The 21,435-nt window shown below is 40.6% G+C and overlaps 1 protein-coding gene across 1 annotated transcript; it reads left to right on the top strand.

Moving 5' to 3' along the window:
• Positions 1 to 299: 299 nt before the first annotated feature.
• On the top strand, positions 300 to 15,965 carry ALG12 (ALG12 alpha-1,6-mannosyltransferase). Its single transcript, XM_049813738.1, has 10 exons — positions 300 to 394; positions 4,531 to 4,720; positions 4,875 to 5,007; positions 5,541 to 5,714; positions 7,092 to 7,286; positions 8,558 to 8,661; positions 9,142 to 9,365; positions 10,083 to 10,252; positions 10,447 to 10,522; positions 14,622 to 15,965. The coding sequence occupies exons 2-10, from the start codon at positions 4,556 to 4,558 to the stop codon at positions 14,851 to 14,853; spliced, it is 1,473 nt and encodes a 490-aa protein (XP_049669695.1). The 5' UTR covers positions 300 to 394; positions 4,531 to 4,555; the 3' UTR covers positions 14,854 to 15,965.
• The last annotated feature ends 5,470 nt before the right edge of the window (positions 15,966 to 21,435 follow it).

Raw genomic sequence — 21,435 nt, 5'->3', positions numbered from 1 at the left:
CGCCGGCGCTCGTTGGTGCGAGGCGGGGGAGCGGAGGGAACGTGGTCCAATCGGCGCCCGCCACGCTCCGGGCCAATTGGAGCTCCCCGCGTGCGCGGAGGGCCGGGGGCGTGGTAGAGAGCTGTCTGAGGAAGCAACGGCCGTCGGCCTGGCGCGCCGCCGCCATCCTGAGAACGGGCAGGCGCGATGCTCCGTAGGGGCTTCGGAGGCGTCCGCCATTTGTATTTGGCAGCCGCCTAGGGAGCCCCTGCGCTGCCGGGGGCTCGCTCTGCCCTCACCTAACATGGCTGGCCGGCGAGCTGGTCACGTGGGCGCGGGGCTGTTCCCCAGCCTCCCGCCTCCCGCCCTCTCCTGCCGGCGCCCTGTGCGGGGCGGCCACGTGGACGCCCGGGCGGTGAGTGCGGGACGGGCCGGGCGCAGGGCGCCGCGCCCGCGGGCGGGACGGGACGGGACGGGAGGTAACGGCCGCGTGAGGAGGGAGCGGGGAGGCCGCCAACGGCCCCCTTCCTTCGCCGCAGCCCGGCTGCGACCGGGCGTCCCCGGGACCCCCGTCCCCCGCGGGGGCGCTGGGCGGCGGGGGCGCTGCCAGGCGGGTTCCTCCCGCCCCGGCCCTCCGCCTCCCGGGCGCGGTAGCGGTAGCGGCGGTGGGGCGGGAGGGAGCGCGGCAGGGGCAGGGCAGGGCAGCCGCCTCCTAAGGGGGGCCGGCGGGCCGGGCCGCCTCCGCCGCGGGGGTCCCGTGCGGAGGCCGCGGGGCCGGTGCCGGTGTCTTCAGGGGCGGCGGGTGACGGCGGGGCCTCGTCCTGCCGCCCCCAGGGCTGCCCAGCAGCGACCTGACGGGGCGGGCGGCGCCGAGCCCGCCGTGAGGCGCCGGCTGACGGCGGCCGGCACTTGTCCGTCCTCCGCGCCCCGGCTCGGCGGGCTCGACGTCCCGCGTCCGTCGCCGGCGCTCGGCGTGGCTTGGCGGCGGGGAGCGGAGAAGGCCGCGCCGCCCGCGGGGAGCCGGCGGCGGGCGGGCGTCCTGCGACGGGCCGGCCGCTAGAGAGCGCCGGGCACACGCTGCGGGGGCGGGGGGGGACGGGGGGCTCAGTCGGGGGCGTTGTGTGCGCTTCTTCCCCGGCCGGTCCGAAGAGTGGCGCCTCCGGCACAGCTTCGTCGTACCTTCATAGCTGGTGCCGTCCCAGGCTTCGTTTCTGCCTCAACTCTCTCTTCTCTTTTTTGTCCGAGGTTTTTCTTTTTCTTTTTTTTTTTTTTCTCTTTGTAGCCAGTCCCCACACTCATGAGGAAATGTGTATAAGAATAGCAACTGTCGTGCTCCTTCTTAGAAAAGAAGAAAAAGCGATCCCAGCAGCTGCAGGTTTTAAATCTGACCTCATTCAGAAGTTAGCTTGAGAGCAAAGTTGGAAGAGCTGTTAAAGCACAGGGCAAAAGCCATGAAAGTTGAAGATAATAGAACATAGGTTTCCCACAGCTGGATCAAGCCAAAGAGGGAGGACCTTACGGTGGGAGGCTCCCGGTGGTTCTGCTTAGATTGCTCCATACAGAGCATGTGAGGGAGTGAAATGCAGTCTCCGCAGACAGATTCAACAGTTTGGCTGCCAGACTCTAACCTATTTGTACTGAAGAGTGTCTGAAAAACATAAGTGAGCTAAATGTGGTAGACTTTTCATGGGAAGAGTAAAAAGTCGGTTGCTGGAACCAATGACACTTCCACAGAAAAAGTACAGGAACAGAATAAACCATTTTTGATGAAAGTGCTTTGGCTTTTTTTTTTTTTTTCAATGTAAGAAAACAATTTAGTTTCACCCAGTTTAATCCCAGGAAGGGATGAATGCATCGGAAGTCTCCGCTCTTCTATGATTCAGTCTTGATGTAGACATTTGGGGGGCAGTCAGTGTGGCTTTGTGGTACAGGTCCGAGAAAGATTCTTCTAAAGTTGTTAGAACGTTAATGATGGATAAAACTATGTGTATTCACTTATGGTATTCCTCAAACCTCCATTATTAAAATATTTTTATTAAGTGAAAATCTGTTTCTGTGGTTTTGGCACTTAAGAATAAAAGTTGTAATTGCAAGTATTTTGCCTTTATATAGCAAATTTATTTTAAGCGTCAAATGCACTATCTACTTGTCTCAAAAATTCCACTTGAATTTTGAGGTTTGTCAGCATCAGTTTTTGACAGCAAGTTATCTGGAGTCTTGACAAGACCACTAAATTTATTAGGCTCTATCTCAGAAACCTAGGTGTTGTCTTCATGCTTTGTTTTTTTATCTGCTAGCGTGTTTCCCTTCAGGGAATCTCAGTATGTATAATGCATGTAATTACCTTCAAAATGTATGAGTTTGCTGGCAAGCTTACTTTCTTCAGGCATACAAAAGGATTGGAGTCAACAAGATAAAAAAAAAAAAAAAGCCTTGTGATAAACTGTGTATGGGTTATGTAGTTTCCCTGTCATTCTGATGATTTAGGAAGTTGGAAACTGATTATTTATGTGATCAGCTAAAGATGTCAGCAGCAGGCTATGTTGTAGAGTGGTCAAAGCATAATGATTCCAATATTTATAGGTGAAGGTAACATCTTTTTATTATACAACTGATAATCGTTAAGAAGGAAAAAATAGAGCTTCTTGGCACTTGGGTCCTTTTACAAGGATTCATTGTCCTAAAATACGTGAAATGTTAAGAAGCTGTGAATTGGGAGTGAGGAATACCTACCGTGCTGGTGTATTACATGCTACTTCACATGGCACAAGCTACTCAAGTGCCTGTGTTGCTATATGCGGCGGTGAATTGATCCTTCAGAGTCCATTTTTCGCTCAGGTAAGTTTGGCCAGAAACGTGAGCTGCCTCTGTGTGTATTGGAAGAATTCAGCAAGAGAGCTTTCTACAGACAAGAACCTGTGCAAGATGAATTATCCTGTGCAGAGGCTTAATTCCTGCCAAACGCTTCTTGAGGTGCTCCTGATGGCAGTCCCATACCTCTTTTACTGCTGCTGTGGAAGAAGGATTCCATCGTAGCATCACCCATTTTTATCTATCCTTGTAAAGAAGTAGTACTAGGCACAGATTAAAAAGACTTCTTCGCACTTCCTGGTATGTTGTGTTTATTTAGGCTCTTAACACTGCAAAACAAGCCAAAAATCCTAAGGACCTGCCACAGAACTCTCTGTCTTCGAGCCCGGAGTTAGAGCTTCAGTTACATTCTGTAACAGCAACAATTATGAGAAAAAGAGTTTCAGCCACTGATGCACATAAATAATATGGGGATGCATACAGTTTACAGGAAGTACACAAATGTGGGGATTTATTGGTGTTAGCTGTGAAAATAAGGACTATTAGCTCACTCTTTATTTATTTTTACTAATGAGCAGGACAAACATCGGTTCAGGAAAAGGTAACTCGAGGAGGCAGTTGCTACCTGATCCTAGCAAATCTGCCAACTGTGTTACATCCGTTTGATGGACATATTTAGACCAAAACATGGGAGAAAATTTCTCTAACCAAAACCCCAGTTGTACCTTACAGGTGCTATTTTTAAAGCTTTGTTTCTGTGAGAACAGAACAAGAATAACAATAACCAAAATCTCTTGTCTTTCATTAAATTGTAGACTTAGCAAAAACTGGGAAGCTTAAATTAAAAGAATGTGAAGTAGATTACCATGTTTTTGCTGGAAACGGCCATGGAAAATAACTTTGTTTTGTTTTTTACTGGTTTGTAATCTGAAACTAGGAAAGAAGAGCTGTTTACCCATGACAGTACCTATGCTTTATTTGCTCTGGCATCACGCAGACACGTGATTTTATCATCTTCGTAACATACATCCGAAGCACTACCATAAGAACGGCTCAGCGCAGTGTTGTGAAACTGAGCGCTGGGGAGAGATGGCCTTCATTTCTGGGTAGCAGTAGGAAGGATGGGGTTCAGACCATCCTCGGGCCATGGTGATGCATGGTGTGGGTGCCGAAGGGGGCTCGTCCTTCACTTGACGAGTCCGGACCTAGCCACCGGCAAACTCAAAAGGTCGAAGTGCTCTGTTCTGAGCAACTTCTCATCCTCGCGGTTCCTCTCCCACTAGTTTCAGAGTCCTAGACAAATGAGAGAGTGTGTTCGAAAGATCACGTGTAAATCCAATGTGCGATTAAAGCGAGAGTAAATTACAAAGCTGTCTCTCCCGCAAAGCATGGACGTAATTGAGATGGCACTCCCGGCAGTGGTGGCAGTATAGAACACAAAGGGAAATACTCTGTTAAGTAGGGTCTATGTTGCCTGAGTTTTTCTAGGTGAAAACTAAAATCTTTACAGAAGGTGACATAAATCCCGAAATGCTGTCTGAACGCATTTTTGGCTATCTACTCAGTTTACTGAATGTATAAAAAAAATTGGATGGATTATTTCATTTATTAGCCTTTATTTAAACTTTTACAGTACTGTAGTAAGTTTTCCTTGCATTATCAATCTGTCTTTTTCTGTTTGTATGCTTTATACTGTGTTATTAATGTATTTTCTTTTAATTTTGTTTTTAATAATAATAGAGTATACGTGAATTTCAAACCCAGTATGGCTCAGAAGAGGAGCTCGAGTGGGCGGTCATTCCCATTGCTGCTGCTAATTATTGTTGTGGCCTTTGTTCATTTAACTGTCTGTCCTTTTACAAAAGTGGAGGAAAGCTTTAACCTACAAGCTATCCATGATGTGGTATACCACCAACTGGACTTGGATAAGGTAAATTCAAAAGAAGGTGTGCTTTCTTGGACACTGTTATTAAAGATTGCAATTCCATGCTATATGAGTAGGGCAAATGCAATGTGAACATGATTTATCCCAGTTTTCCTTTGTTTCTGATTTGCCTGTCTTACTTAGATTTTCCTTTTTGCAGTATGACCATCATGAATTTCCTGGAGTTGTCCCAAGAACGTTCCTTGGACCAATTTTTATTGCTGCTCTTTCCAGCCCAGCTATATACGTACTTTCTGTGCTAAGAATGTCCAAGTTCTACTCGCAGCTGATAGGTATGAGAACTTTAAATCATCAGAATACAGATTTTTTACTACTGGACTAATGGCTGACATTGTTTTAACATTCAGTGTTTGGATCAGTGGTTAAAATGTGATATTCTTTTCCTTAATGAGGGATTTTGCAGACTGTCAGTACTTAAAGCTAGCATGGCAGTTCCACCCCCTCTTTGCGGTTACTAACAGCACAGAGAAAGTCGGTACTAACAAATGTCAGACGGTTTAGAAAAAGCAAGTGTCTTCAGAGAACACGCTCCCATGTGTGCTTCTGTGTACGCTTCAGAAAATACTAACGTGGACATAGGAGCATTGACCTTTGTGCAAAAGTATCAGACAAGTTAAAGGTGGATTAAAATAAACAAACTAATGGCGAGGTTTGGGTTTGTTTTTTTCTTTCTTTGAAGTGGACTATACTGTGGTATCTTCAGTATTATTCTTCATAACTTCTTCCCATTATGTTATGTAACATGGTTGTTCATTAGCGATACGTCCGGTATTACTCTTAATTCCCATTTTTATTCTTCTAATAGTCCGAGGAAGCTTGGGGCTCAGTGTGATTTACACATTATGGAAGTTGCAGAAAGAAGTTAGAAAGCAGTTTGGAGCAACTACATCAACAGTCTTCTGTCTCATCACAGTTACTCAGTTTCATTTGATGTTTTACTGTACACGAACCCTCCCTAATGTGTTTGCACTCCCTTTTGGTAAGTATTTGCATAGCAATAATTTTAAAATATAAAAATTCTTTTCAAATAAGTCAGTAGTTAAAGCACAGAAAATGTGAGGTCAGACATAGACAAATAATATATGTGCTTGATTAAATTGTGTGGTAGCAAGGCTAGAAGACTTAAGCAGTTGTGATTTCTTTCTTTTTTTTTTTTTTTTTTACTGTATATGCCTACAATGACCATTGAATCAAGTTTTATTGAATCTGAGTATATGTGGAGTTTGTCAGATGGCTTTGATTAACTAAAGGTTTGGGTACACATACCTGATGCATAAAACATAGAGCTATTGAAAAGGCAGTAGGTACATCTGCAGTTCAAAAAAAAAAAAAAAATCTGTGAACTTTGTCTACTCAGGAAACAGCTTTCTCATGAGACTGTGGAACAAACTCCCACCGCAACCTCTCCACCTTCCTTTTCTGGAGTTATCTACAAATGTAGCAGTTTGTACACTTAAGGGGGGGGGGGAATCAAAGTCAAAACATTACTTTACACATACAGTTTTTCACTAGAGATGATGAGAGGGAAGATTAACCACATGTGACAGATAGTAGCTGAGTCACTTAATGCTTCAGTGCAAGTTGTTCAACTAATAAAATCATGAGGTTGGTGTAAGAACCTGTCTAGGTCAGAACTGAAAAAACAAAAAGCAGTTGAATTGTCAGATAAACACTGTGTAGTAATAAACAACTTGGATAATTTCTGTAGGTATTAAAAAATATAAGTTGCTTCGTGGTTTTGTACTATTAATATTTCATACATATTCCTTAGGATCATGACCATTTTACTATGTAGTCATAAACTGTGGAAAAAGTAGAGGCAACTTCATCTGTAGAGTTACGGTGTGTCTCCAGCTAACCGTGCAAATGGATTTATAGTTCTTCTCCCTGAGCGGTAGTCTGTACTCTCTTTTTCATATTTGAAATGGGGTGCTGTTGTCGTGAACACAGGATATACTCAACCAAGAGAATAATTCTTCAGCTGATACTGAGCAATAATAATTATGAATCTTAGTTTGAATGGGTTTTAGTACTTCCTCAAGGTTTTGGGGTTTGTTTTTGTTTGGGTTTTTTTACCCAAAGGCTATTAAATATACTGTCTAGGAAGAGTTCCCATGTGTTTCTTCTGTGGTTACACTTTTCCTCATTACTTAAGCACCAACAGTAGAAAGTTGTGCATTATTCCAAATTGCATATCTCTAATAGAGGAAGAAATTCTGGGCTAGAAATGGTAGGAAGACCAAGAGGGCATTGGTGGGAACTTAGAGGAACAAGACACTAGTATTGAGAAAAGTGTTGCCCTTTAGAAAATGAATAGTTCAGTGTGTGAGACAGTGTGCTTTATTTATTTTTGCAGTGCTCCTGGCATTGACGTTTTGGATACAGCAAAAGCAAAGGCCATTCATTTGGTTCTCAGCTTTGGCAATTATAGTCTTCAGATCAGAGCTCTGCATCTTCTTAGGCCTCATGCTTCTGGTGACATTATTAACTAAAAGAATCTCCATATTCAAGGTGCTTTCCCATGCTGTTCCTTCTGGAATTTTTTGGTTGGGTAAGTATTTGCTTGGAAAAAACAAATGCCATGTAGTAAATTCAACAGAAATCTGGACTGACTTCTCTGGTGACCTGGCCCTTAGGCCTTTTTTTTTAATCTGACTCCATTTTCTAGTAATATGACAAGGGTATTTATTTCTTTGAAAATTTCCATGTGAGGAAATAGGTGTGCATGGAGCAGTAGAAAGATACTGTGACTCCCACCTTTAGATGCTTACAGTATGATGTCCTGGTCTTAAAAAGGCTTAGACATGCAAGCTGACTTGAGTATAATTAGTACCTGGCTGTAGCTACACCTGCATTATTAGCTGTAGTATCTATTGCCGTGACGATAAGCTGAATCCCAGGATAAGATACAACAGTGTGACAGACTGGGATACTGGGCAAGAAGGTTGTAGGGAGAGTCACAGTTCAGCTCTGTTTCTTTATTACATTAATTTTAATAGCTTAAGTCATTATCCATGCTAGAGAGGCTGAAAAATCTCTTTGTCTCTACCGATCCATGGAAGGCTCATGCATATGCATGTAAATACTCTAAGCTTCTCTGCCAGCCTACCTAATTAAAAATGCTGTTGTCAGATGCCTGATGATGACCTCTAGTAGTGTGCTGTTCCTTCCACAGCGTGGGCAGTAGAAACAGTAAGATCATGCCATGTGCATTTGGAGGCACCTCACAGCATAAGAGTTTGGAGGTCCAATGGGAATTAGTCACTGGTACTCCCATTCCATCTCTGGGCAAACTTCTTAAATACCAGAGCAGTTTTCAGAGAGCTGAGTGGAAGAGATGTGGCTGATGGATTTGCTACTGTTCTGTCTTTTTGCCTTTTATCCCTTACCCTCCTTCCCTCAGACCTAATAAACAGTAGCAAATTTCTAGAGATTGTTTATCTTAACTTACTAGCTTTACAATAAAAATCCATTTAGTACCATTTGAAGTTAACCTGGGTTTATTACCATTCATTAAATAAAATGCTCTAATGTTCTTTTGAAACAAACGAATTAAACCACTCTTTTTCACACCTGGGGTTGAAGTGGGGCAAATCTCAATCAGATTCCTATCTAACGTGCTTCTGTTAAGAAGTGCCTCCCTCCCCTGCATTTCCACTGCAAGACAGACAGATTCAACCTTCTCTGTGGCTTTGGGTGAGGCTTACAATGCTTGTTCCAGTTTATGCTGATCTCATCAGTAAATGTGCAATTTGGATGTGCTAGTTTGCTTTTCCCTAGTTTTTAATTCACGCAGATTTGTATTTCTTTTAATTCTTTTAGGGCTAACAGTTGCTGTGGATTCTCTATTTTGGAGGCAACTTGTGTGGCCAGAGGGGAAAGTGCTCTGGTATAACACAATTTTGAACAGAAGTTCCAACTGGGGAGTATCCTTTGAAACGTCCAGGGAAAAAGACCTATTGAACACTACCAGCCAAAGCGAAGACTTGATGTAACCTACTCCTGAGACTCACTTCCAGTGTTAAATTCTACCTTTCATCTAGTATTTCATTATTTGAAGCTTATGAGACAATGTCTGTTTCTTAGATCTTTCTGTAAATTTTAACTCTTCTCTGCTGACTGTTCCTTCTTGCTTCTTTGTGTTCTACCAATGTTAAAGCCAGGTTTCTTCCCCTTGGTTTTTCAGGTTGCCCATCATTAGCACCATTTGATGTTGGGTGATGTGAATGTAGTTACGCAAGTGCTTTTATTTCTCAAAGGGTAAGGCAGAAACCCAAATGCCTGGAAGAATGCGATATATATAAAGTATACTGCATATTTGCAAAATTTGCATGTACTACTGTAAAGAATAGTTTCTTTACTTGTCAGCAGTGAAAGCATCCTTAACTCTCCTTTTCACCTTGAAGACCTCCCCCTTCTTGTGGTATTTCTATTCAGCCCTGCCTCGTGCTTTGGGATGCAGCATTGTATTTGTGCCTTTAGGTGTAGCAGAAAAGAGAACTCGGATACTACTTTTGCCAGCACTGGGCTTTATTTTCTTGTATTCATTTCTCCCACACAAAGAGCTGCGTTTTATCATATATACTTTCCCTGTCTTCAACATAGTGGCTGCTAAAATGTGCTCGCGAATGTAAGTTCGAAATTCTGTTTTGTTTTTTTTTTCTTCTTGAAAATGCAAAAGAAAAGCAAAACTATTATTAAACTATTATTACTATTTTTATGCACTTCTTTTTATCTTGGAGTCTGGATCTTCAGATCTTCTCAAATCTCTTGGATTTGAGATCTTCATACGCTTTAGGAAGGAGGTCTGTATCACTGTACCCATTTGTCTAATGAGGGAAATGGAAACAAAGAAAAGTTAAATCATTTGGCAGGACCATTTGACAGTTTGAGTCAGTGTCAAGAACAGAGCCCTGATTTTACTGTTACGCTGTTACAATTCAGTATTTTATCCACCAGAGAAAAAGATACATTCCAGTGTACTACTGTGTTGTTAACACAACTTACCTTAGGAGGTAGTTTAATGCACAGGTGGGGCTCATGAAATGTGGAGTTTGTATTAAATAGTTAAACTTGCGTATTTTGAGTAAACACATTGAAGTTAAATTGTGAAATTCTTTGAAAGAGAATACATTCATAGCTAAAGGTTTTAAACACAGAAATACTTAGCTTTATTGATGAGAATATTCTAATTTGTATGCATTCCATACACACGATTGTAATAAAGTTTGCATTAATCTTTATTATCTAGCAGTGCGGTTTTCGTAAAAGCTCTGTCACAATAGTCAATGACGAGTATGAAAGAAAAATAACAGTTTATTCTTACTCTTCCCCCCGCCCCCAACAGTCTGAATAACTACCGGAAATCTTGGCTGTACAAACTTGGATCTTTCTTTGTTATAATGCATCTTCTAGTTAATGCTGCTTATTCAGCAACATCTTTATATGTTTCACATTTCAATTATCCTGGAGGAGTGGCAATTCAGAAGTTGCATGAGTTGGTACCTTCAACAGCAGGTATGTAAAGCTGGCTTGAGGTATGTTAGCCTAATTTCAATTGCTTTTTTTTTCTGCTAGTGTATCTTTACATGTATTGGATATTACTACTTCACACTATTTACATGCATGTTTTCTGTTACTATTTCGTTAATTTATTAATCAGAGTGTTCTTAGAATTTTGAAATTGTACTTTATTTTCTTTGTTTCTGTAGATGTCTCTGTTCATATTGATGTAGCTGCAGCACAAACAGGAGTTTCTCGGTTTCTAGAAATCAATTCAGATTGGAGGTATGTTATGAATGAGGTATTTTGATCTAAAGATAGCAGCCTGCTTTTTCCTTTTTTGTATATGCACAGGGGCAAGCATCACAGATACTGTTTCTGGTTCAGCATATTTATTAAGCCAGGTCAAGAACAATGTGAATCTTCAGAGAATTTTGATGTGTGCGGTGCTGCCATTTCAGAACTAGAGCACTGCAACGTTTTTTTAATTGTTTTAGTTGGTTCTGGTTTGCCTAAATAGCGTAGAATCTTTAAAAGACATCAGAAAGTACAAAAAAATTGTTAGCTTACTAAAACACCAATATCTTTAATGCAGCTACATTTGACATCTCACTAGATCTCGTAAAACACAGCTGTAGATGAACACTTTTCTGCTCTTGGCAGAACAGTGTATATAATTGTGGGGGTATCTTCTCATTTTGTTTGTATTTGAATGATGTGAGGCTTATCTGCATATTAATATACAAAGTCTATTTTTATGTGGAATGTCCTTCACATAGATTGCATTGATGCTGCTGTTGTGGACTATTGGTCACGTCCATTGGCTCTGAGAGAAAGCAGTTGAATGCTTTGTCACCATGACCAGTAGTGATGTACAACAGTTTTAAGAATCAGAATTTTTTAAATTAATAGTAGGAGACATTTGTGGGATTGCATTGTTTGCTTTTCAGGATGCAGACCAAAAAAAAAGGCACCTTTCTGATTCTTAGGCCTACCTCTTCAGCTGAAGTGTAGGTTTCTAATTTAAAATGTGATCTTAATGAAAATGATTCAGCAGAAAGTGACACAAAGCCTCACTTCATACTTGCTATACAAGTAATACTAGCAATACAAGCAGATTTTGATTTAAGAAGTACTCTGAGCATGCAGTTCTTTTTCCCCAGTTACAGTCTTCAGGATCAGATGAACAAACATAATTTAATTATTGGTATGTTTAGAGATAAAAGCATTTGGGAAGTAAAGAGGGAGAAGGGGGGGGGGGGGAAGTATGCTTCTAGGGAAATTATAAAAACCAACGAGCTTGCTAGGTCTTACTTTATTTCCATACTCTCTCATAATATTGTGATGGTATGGACAGTTTGAAGCTGAATTGCCTTCACAGTTACCCATCCAATGTTTATTTCAAATTGTTTTTTGCATGTTCAGTCTAGAGAAAGTCTTAAGCCATCAACAATCAGGGGACATTAATCTAAGAGTACAAGTGATAGAACACGCATGACAGCTAAAATGTTCCAATCTTTGGTTTTTGAATATACTTAAGTACACACACTGCTCTGAAAACAACTCTACTCGCTATATACAATTCTTAATTTCCATGAGCTTTCTGGGGGTGGTGGGTTTTGGATTGTTTTGGGCTTGCAAGGTTGTAGTGTAGTGGGATTGGAAGGTAAACAAATAATATTCCTGTCACTGATGGTTGTTTCATAGTGTTGCAGCTACAGAGCAGTTTGTCTCTCTCACTTTTATCTTTACTCATCATAAAAAAGCCTCAAGGGAGGGCTGATGCACCAGGAAGTTTCACATTGAAAAAATCAGGCAAAATCCACAACTAAGCATCATACACGGGACTACCACTTTGACAGCATGTCCTGGTTTTGGCTGGGATAGAGTTAATAGAGTTAAACCATGACACAGCACAATAGTGCAAAGTTTAGTGGCACCAGCTGTCCATTTTCTCTTTTTCCAAGGAAGTGACAGCCTTTCAGATGGGTCTGAAAATGAGAAAACTCATTTACCATCTTCATAGAATGTGTACATCTGGTGAAAACAGATTTATTGATAGAGCGGCTATGAAGGCTGATGATTCATCTTTCTAACTAACAATACGTCTTTCTAACTAACTAACTACAATCTATAAATAAGTGTCTTAAAGTTAACAGCTTTCGGTGGCGTGCTTAGATTAGATCTATTTGCCTCAAGAAAAATGCAAGAGATCTATTATTTTTCTTCAAAGGGTGATTGAAAGAAGCTTGATTCAGGTTCTTACACAGGACAGGTGTTACAGTCTTGTCTTCAATTAGTGCAGTCTCTTTGAACCAAGAATAAATATGCTGTGTAAGCTTAAAGTATTTAAAAATAATAAAATCCAGAGATGCTTGCAGCCAGATGAAAGGCCCTTTATTTGCTGATGAAGAAAATGCAAAACTAGTAGTTGGTAAAGTTGTTATGAAGTAGGGCATTCCTTCTGCCAGTTTGGATGCATGTACTATCCTAAGTGGTATTGCAATCTTTTTGGAAATAGCAGATGAAGTTAGTGTGCAGGCTTTTTTAGAAGAAAGCACTTGTTCAGTGTGCAAAGTCTAATTCTGCATTATATGGTGCATTTATTGACACCTCTGGATTCTGTCAGCCTGGGCTCTGTTCTGGGTTGCCAAAATTTTAGTTAACAATCCACACAAATCCTCTAGTTTGCTGTAGATTACTTGCTTTAAATATCTTAAACATTAATGACTGCTGTGTCAGGGAGTGTTGTAAAAATATAAATTGATATTGTTTCCAGTTTTTCACAGAGAATTCAGGCAGATGAGAGGCCAGGCCTGCAAAGACACATGTGGCAAAAGGAGTAAATCTGGGCTGCATCTAGGTGCATTTAAGAGTGTGTAGAGTTGGGATTACACCACCACTTCCCTACCAGTGTCCATGCCTGTAAGAAAAGCCACAGCCTTGAGTAAGTTGCTTGTGAAATGCATGGGAGGAATCAGGTGCCTAAGAATAGGAGCTCCAAAAGCTGGTAGAAAACAGTTCACAGAAAAGGGCAATAGAAGGGGTGAAGAACCAGGCACTGCTCTTCGCTTGGGTTACAGTGCATGGACGTGCTTTTATAGTTAGATGCCGAAGACTGTCTTGTCATAAACTAAAGGTAAGTAACTTCCATCTTAACCTTTGTCTTCTGGACTGTTGCCCAGCATTAGTGTAGAATGTTTTTCTGGGATATAGAGCAAAGATTTGAATCCAGGTCTCCTGGTTTTGGAAGCACACTTAACAGTGGTCTACAGAGTGTTTTGGGGTGGACTTACCTTATTCTTCCCCTTTGAAGTTGTTGGATTGGGTACTCAATCAGGCTGCCATGTCCAATATGAGCATCCTAACCCTTAGGCTATAAATTCCACCTGACTCTCTTCAGTGAATGAATAAATAACTGTTGCGAAATAGAACCGTGTCTTCATGAGACAGTGAGGGAGAACTATCTCAATTTCTAGAAAATTATAGAGGTTCATACAGCTCTGTGAGATAACAAACTTAAGTTCTGGGCTTAGATCACACAGAGAGTGACTGAACCTACATCTTTCACATCCCTGCCAAATGCTTAAATCACTTGTTTTCTCAGTCTGTAAATTCTCTCTATGGCTAGATTGAATATAACTACTTTTAAGAAATAACTAAGTGTACATGCTAAATAGTTTTAGAATTCACTAGTTGCTTCTTATATAATTTTTTTAAAATATATGATTTATATATATTTAGGTACCTAAACAGGTTTATAAAAACTGACCCAAAGTGACCTGTCCAAACATGTAGTAGATCAGGGAACTGAACCCAGAAATAACAAGTGCCAAGTTAATACTGTAATTGCCAGGCTGTTCTTTCTTTCCTACAGTGTTCAAGGAATTATTCTCCCTGCTATATTCTCTGAGGCTCCTACTTTAATGTATGACTACCAGAAGAGAAAGTTTTCTGCTAAAGTGCCTCATAACTTATTTTTTTCTCAATTTAAAAAAAAACCAACAAAACAAACAAAAAACCCCCATGCTTATCCAAACCACAATTCTTGTGGAGTAAAACTTAAAAATGAGTCCAGGTTTCTACAGTCTTAGACTTTGATGTGTCCTTTCTCCATAGAACTCAACTAGAGTACTAGTGAGAAATTTTCTAGGAGTCCTGATTTATATCACAGTAGCAGCAGAAAGACTTGCATAGAATGACTGGCTACCTAAACTCTTCAAAAATACTATTTCCTCCTCCAGTACTAGTTTATTTAATCAAGAGGTATAACTGAGAATGTTACAGTTCTTTTTGTGTTTCATCTTGGATGCTACATGACCTTGTGATAATGGAGATGTTTAATAGGTAAAGAGGAATGTAAATAAGCCTTTATTCTTTACAGGTATGACAAAAGAGAAGATGTTAAACCAGGAGACCAGTTGATGTTTTCTTACACACACATACTGATGGAAACAAACCCTCTTCAGATATCACATTACAAGACAACCCACAGGCCACTGGCAAATATACCTGGCATCAGTAAAATTGGGTTGAACCTTACTGCACTACCTCCTTTTACTTTAAATTTGAAACCAAAATTAGTACTGTTGGAAAAACTTCCTCTATCATCTTGACTGTGAATTTTAAGTAAGTCTTTTGATGTAATTTTGCTGATGACTGAATAATCTAAGAGAGCAGCAAATTGTCATTCCAGCACTGCAATTCAACTTCTGTGGAAAGGCACGGAAAATCTTTGTACTGAACAGTATTTAGCTCCGTCCTGTTTCTTACATAAATATTACAATGCATTCCTAGTCAGTATATACTCTAATACTGAGTTGTATTGTTAGATATGTTTGAGAGAGGCTACCTACAAGTTTTGTGGTATTAAGTAAAACCTGTCTACTTGGTTTGGGTAGCTGTTTCATCATGTAGCGCAGGTATGTCCTAATTGTCCTATATAAGATACATAATGGAACAGGTTTGTGCTATGGCAATAATTTGATATGTAATCTATGTGTGCAAAGATGTATTACTTGATGTATCTGCAGGATTGTAACCCCTTCAGTTGTCAGATTGCCTCTGTGAAATTTAATGATGTTATCAACATAGGAAAGCCATAGTCATTGTAGCTTCATCACAATACCTAATTGTGCCCTGTAGGCTACCAAGCTAATTAAAGTGAAAGATTCACTTAAAAAGCAGTTGGACCTTTTGACGAGCACTGTCTCATAACAGATTTGAGCATTAACGGATGGTTATCTTTATTCTACCACTTCATGAATAAGCAGCAACTTGGATTTCACATGAAAAAGAATTTTAAAAATAATGTTCCCCTCTTCTGCTTGTAATGATATTAATTTGCAGTGCAAAAATTTACCTATGAAAATATTCACTTGAATACACTTTTAAGAAGATAGGTGCTGTTTTCCCTTCTTTATTAAGTAGTCCTTTTGGAAAGGAATAATCTAATATGCCATGGGTCGCATTCTATAAACTAGAATAAGATAGCATGCTCTGTAGTCTCCTTTATTAGATGTTTTTGTTAAGGATGTCTGCCTAGATTGCTGAATGAAACAAGTTCAGGGGTAAACTAAGGAAAAAAAGTTAGAATTTTGGTTAGGGCCAGTTGTAATGTGACAGGAGCTCCATTAGTGTAAAAAATCAGTATTCCCGAAACAGTCATGGGCAGAAAACTATTCCTTGCTGACTGAAAACTCGAGTAAAAAAATTCTTGCTGAATAAAGTGGTTTGGGTTTTGTGTTTTTTTTTAAAGTGTGCTTCATTCAGGAACTACCTTTACCCATGCATGTTTCAGTTTTTAGGACCACGTTTTCTTTTTATCCTTTAGATGATGTATCAGAGGAACTGATCTGCTGGGGTGGAGCCTGCTCCCCCGTGGGTGGCTGTTGCTGCTGCGCAGGCTTCCTCAGGCTGAGCAGATCTGGCAAAGGCAACCTGCAGAACTTGTTGGTCCAGTCTCTGGTTGCTCTTGAAATTGAAATCACTCAAGTATTATCTACTTGACTTGTCTTTGGACAAAAATTCAGCTTCCTTTACAGCCAATTTGAACATCAAACAATTCACGAGACAGAAGGAAATACATGTGCAAATAGCTGAGAATTTGGAACAATACAAAGGAAAACTTTTGAGTGAGGATGTAGGCCCTTATGTTAAGCCTAATCATTAACTTTATGTAATTCCCCCCACACTGTAACCCACAGTCTGAGAACCTGAACTAAAATTTATCCTGCCCGAGCATGGACAAATGTCTGCAGTGGTGAAGTTAGGTGTATAGTTACTCCAGCTTTCCAAATCCCTGGTTGTCAGACTCCCTCTGCAGAAAGTTGCTTCTGTTAACTACAGAGGAAACCTAGGACTATTATGCTTGGAGCATAGGCATCTCAAGCTAATGCCTGAAGTGGCACTGAATACATGGACATGAGGCATTTGAAGAGTTTAATCTTGCTGAATGTCAGCCGCATGGCTGACTGGAACCTTCCACAGACTTTGGTTCTGGTGTCTGGGTGCTACCTGTTGGACTGACCGACTTACACCAGGGATGGTGTTCAGCTGTGGTAGTAGTGTGTACTACTGCTCACAGCCTCACCGATGATGAAAATAGAAGCCATCAGCTCAAATTGGCCTGTTGAGTGTATTTGCTTGGGGTAGAGAAACGTAAAATACATAGAAAGAGGCAGGAAAGAGATCCTGGACTGCAGTTTTGAACAGTGTCTGAAGTTTATTTAGGTCCTGTTGCATCTTGCTCTGCATATGTGGTTCTTGAAAAGTGCAGCGTTTTGGGATCTGCAACCTGTTTGGGTTTGTAGACAGAGGACTAGATCACGACACGTGCAGTGCGTGCAGCACCATAGCACCAGTGGCTGTACGACTTCTGTGACAGCACGGGTAACCCCTCTGACATCAGCCGTGAATATTATGGTAGCCCACACCTGGAATAAGAAGGGGGAGCTGTCAAACTGGGATGAAGATTACTGCAGTTTTTCCCCCAGTGATTGCTTTCAATAAACAAACAGTCCTTGGAATAAAACTAAAACCATCTCCTCCCTCTTAAATGAATCTTCTCGTCTCCAAGGCCTGTGTTGTCTGTCTTTAGCTCCACAATAAAAGTAGAGCTTATTTTCTCCTCTAACATAGATTAACATTCAGTGTATTTGCATGGAAGAAACAAAGTGTGGGTTTAACTTCCCTTAGATATAAGAGGGCACTAAGGAAGTCTCACCCCTTCTATAAAGTTGAAGTGAGGCATTACAAATTCTTCTGCGTTTGGGGGGTGGGGGCATAGGGGGAAGCCTCAAGTTACTGCATGAATGGTGCAGGTAAGGGAAACACTCTGAAAACTTACTTGGTGGAAGTCTGAAGGGACTTTAAAGTCATAAATTTCTCATGACTATTCAAGTTCTTCATAGAAAAATTCCTTTTGTATTGACTGATCAGACAACCCTAGCTTAGAGTATAGCTTTTCTTAATAAGAACGGAAATAGGGTGAGCATATTCAAATAATTGAGGGCTGAATTAACCTGAATAAAGCAAAAGACATAGAAGAGTCCATCCATAAATTCTTACATCTATGATATTTAAACACAGAATGCAGTTGTAGATAAAATGCATTTAACATGTATAATGCTGCTGTAGAATGAGATTTATTTTAGGATGTCTTGTTAAATTCCCCAAAGGTCAAACGTTGCATAGGATCATGCATTGCCTTTTGAAGTCTGACTGACTTAATTTCTTACAAGCAGCATTTACTCCTGTAAAGAGCAAGGCTAACAAATGATTTGGACGCAAGCATGTCACCATGTCATTTCACCCAGAGATGGTGAATAATCACTGCCTTACAGCCTGAGATTTAAGACACCCTGTGTTGCAAAACTAAATAAAGTAATTGCATGAAAAAAAGTTGTGGAACTCTGTGATGGAGGCCGTTTTTAGATGCTGAAAGTAAATCTGCTTCAAAACAGGGTTAAACAGATCACTCTCCCATCAAGAACTAGAAGAACCAAAGATCAAGGAGCAACCTCCAGTTCACAAAGTAGACTAAGTAATAGAGCGTTCAGAGCTGGGAAAAAAGATCAGACCGTATTTACCTTATACCTTGCCATAGTAAGTACTTGCTATGGGTCTTCTCTCTCACGAATGAATTTGGGGTGGAGACCTGGAGGATGGTTGTATTGCATCCGACATAAAATATGCTTTATCTGTTAACACTGAGAAAAGCCAGAATGTGTCTCAGGTTCTTCCGTTTGCCATCCATTTCACTTCGGCCTTAAGAACACAATCTCAAAGCAATTTAACTCGTAACGCATTTGAAACACTGGTCACACCCCTTTTCTCAAGTCCTGGCCCTTTCACACATCCCCTTGGTGAGACTGGACATGCATTCAGGAGAACAAGACTGAGGTTGTGCTGCCCCTCTTACTGCAGTTACAGCTGTTCCAGGACCATTCCTATCCTCCTGAACACTTCTAGTTCTTTCCATAATGGAAAGGAGCTTGAAAGGCGATACCAGATTTAAGCACTTGTTTGCTGTATCTCAATTGCAATGCAAGAGTGTGCGTTTCCCTTGCATCCGAGAGCACTTTTTCATATGTAGCAGAAATCAGACAAAAGTCTAATGCTGCTTTTCTCGCTTTATTACCTGCACTCATTCTTAAATACTCCCTTTCCCCCCTCCCCACCCCCAAAGAGCTTTCCTTGTAACTTAGTACTCAAAGAGTCTTTCTCGTACAAATGACTTCACTTTCTATTTGCAAGAACAAAACCACAAGCCGAGTTTATCACCGATGTAAGCAAGACTGTTTAGCCACAGCCTTCTCGGTTAGCTGGTTACATAATTAGTCTCAGCTATGTCTTACATGAAAAATGTATCACTATCCGCTTAACATATGACACGGAAGATTAAAAGGGTGTTTGCAAAAATTCCTGAAGTTAAATGACAAACTCTGTGAAGGTTTGCTTCATTTTTTATATGTACGATTCCTAAATGTAATTGATCCATTTAGTATGCAACTACTTATTTTAGATCAGCTCTTTAGATAAACATGAGCAACTACAACTACTTTTGATTGTTCATTTCACATCCGTTTCTAAGAGCAAAGACAGCCAGTGTTTCTCCTGAAATTCTACATCTGTCACAGGCAGTCTTTCACCAGTTCTGCTTCCTTTCAGCTGCAACTGCCCTTGGTTCTGTACCAAGGCTTGGTTTGTGTCTGTGTCCAGATAGTCAAGTGTAAGGTAAAAATGCTGTCTGAAATGGAGTCCATCTTTTCCTGTAAAACTGCCAATGTAAATCAACAAATTGGAAGAAGGAATTGAGAGAAAGAGGCAGAGACAGCTTCAGCATTGATCTAGCCCTTGGAACCCAAGTTGATACCGAAGCTGGGGACATCACTGTAGCTACGATTTCTGGCTGGCATACTTGTTTTATGAAATGAAGCACTTTTGGGCCAGCTTTGCAAGGAAACCAAGAAGGTGAAGAATCACTCTTTCTTGTTGCCAAGAATAAAGCAACGGATTAAGGTATTTGTGGAAGACTAAAATGCTTAAGTTTATAAAATCTAAATAATCTGTAATTAGAAAGTGTTATTTGCTAATTATATGTTTATTTTTCCTGTGTTTAGAGATACCTAAATGCAAGCTTGTTATTTTCAGCTCTGTATAGTGCCAGAAAAAAAATGCTACTTTAAAGGACAGATCTTTCAACAACTGTAAACATCTACTTTCTACACGTACATATATAATCAATCATATCCTTATGCTGGAATTTAAACTGCTCTAGATTGAGATTTCAGTTCCTTGTAAATTCAGAAACTACTCTTGGGGAGCAAGGAGAAGCTATGAGTATTCCTAGTAAATATTCACTGGCCAAATCCTGCAATCAAACAGGTTTCCTTCACTTTTACTTGGTGGGTAGGGAAGGAGGCCAAATGGAAAGGGGCAATGTCGGGGGAGCATCATCACAGGTTTCCGGAGCATAATATACATCTCAATAGATACTTTCCATTATATACCCTTCAGAAGACTTAAGTTCTTTGAAAAGGCTGATGCAGATCTCTACTTCTTCCCCTTCCTACCTTTAGTACTACGAAGTATTTCTTGCTGCACTGTGTAATTGTTACACCTGCCTAATCTTAGAAGCAAAAGCTGTTAAGTCTACTTACTCAGTTTATTTCTGAAGTTGCTCATGTACTGAAATTAGCTGTTTAAATAAAGCCAGTATCACTGTTGCAGGTTCACCATACCATTATGCACTAGGGAACTGTCTGCTGCTGCAGGGACTGGTGCAGCACAAACTCAGCTCAATGAGAACTCCCACTGTTAACAGCTTGTGCTTTATTACAGTCTGAGGGAGGGCAATGTAAAAATAGGGGAGTTTCCTATATATTACAAATAGGAGAAGGGTTAGAAAAACCAATGGTTTTAGCAATCGTTAAGAATTTACGTTAAAAATAATAAAGTAAACCCAACACAAACCCCACCCACTCAGTAACTTACCTCAATACTTCATTGAAAGATTTCAGCCCTTCCTTGGAGTCATTCTTTTCTCAGAGGCAGCAGCCTGAATTGAAGACGAAGATGCTCCCGTAACTCCTATAGAAGGATCAAGGCTTACAACTGAAAAATAGCAGCTTTGTGCTTTCAGTCTCTCCTATTTTAATTTAAGTTTTTAAGAACTAAGTGTTTTGATTTTAATGCCTTTTGGGCCTGCATATTATCTTTAAAGAAATTCTAACATAAGCCTATTATTAATTCTTAACCAAGTTGATACTGAAAAACTGCAGTCTTAAGAACTAAGCCCTTCAAAAAAAAAAAAAAAAGGAAATTGCAGGTACAAATAAAGTAGACTAACTTTAACTGATAAAATTTTACTTTTAAAAATAGTCACTAGTTCTCATGCTCTCAGGAAAAATTTTGACAAAAAGCACAACTGTACAATTAGTTTCCCCATGAGTAAGATGCAAACTGGGGGCAACAAAATGCCATCACTTCAGCTTTCCACATGAGAGTTACATAGGAGCTACAGTGAAGACTGCCTTCAGAGGAGCCAAGATGCTCGTTTCCAGAGAACTGGGATTTTCAGGTAAACTTGTTCAGTGCCAGGACTCCTGCTGGTATGATGCAGCTCTGCAATGCTTTAAGCCAAAGGCTGTATTTACATTCAAGCCTTGAGTGAAAATTCTATCACTTGTTTAAAA

The sequence above is a fragment of the Accipiter gentilis genome, chromosome 11 (genome assembly GCF_929443795.1).
Source record: "Accipiter gentilis chromosome 11, bAccGen1.1, whole genome shotgun sequence".
Classification (NCBI taxonomy): domain Eukaryota; kingdom Metazoa; phylum Chordata; class Aves; order Accipitriformes; family Accipitridae; genus Astur; species Astur gentilis.
Note: the sequence above shows the minus strand (reverse complement) of the source record. Positions and strands in the feature narration are given on the sequence as shown.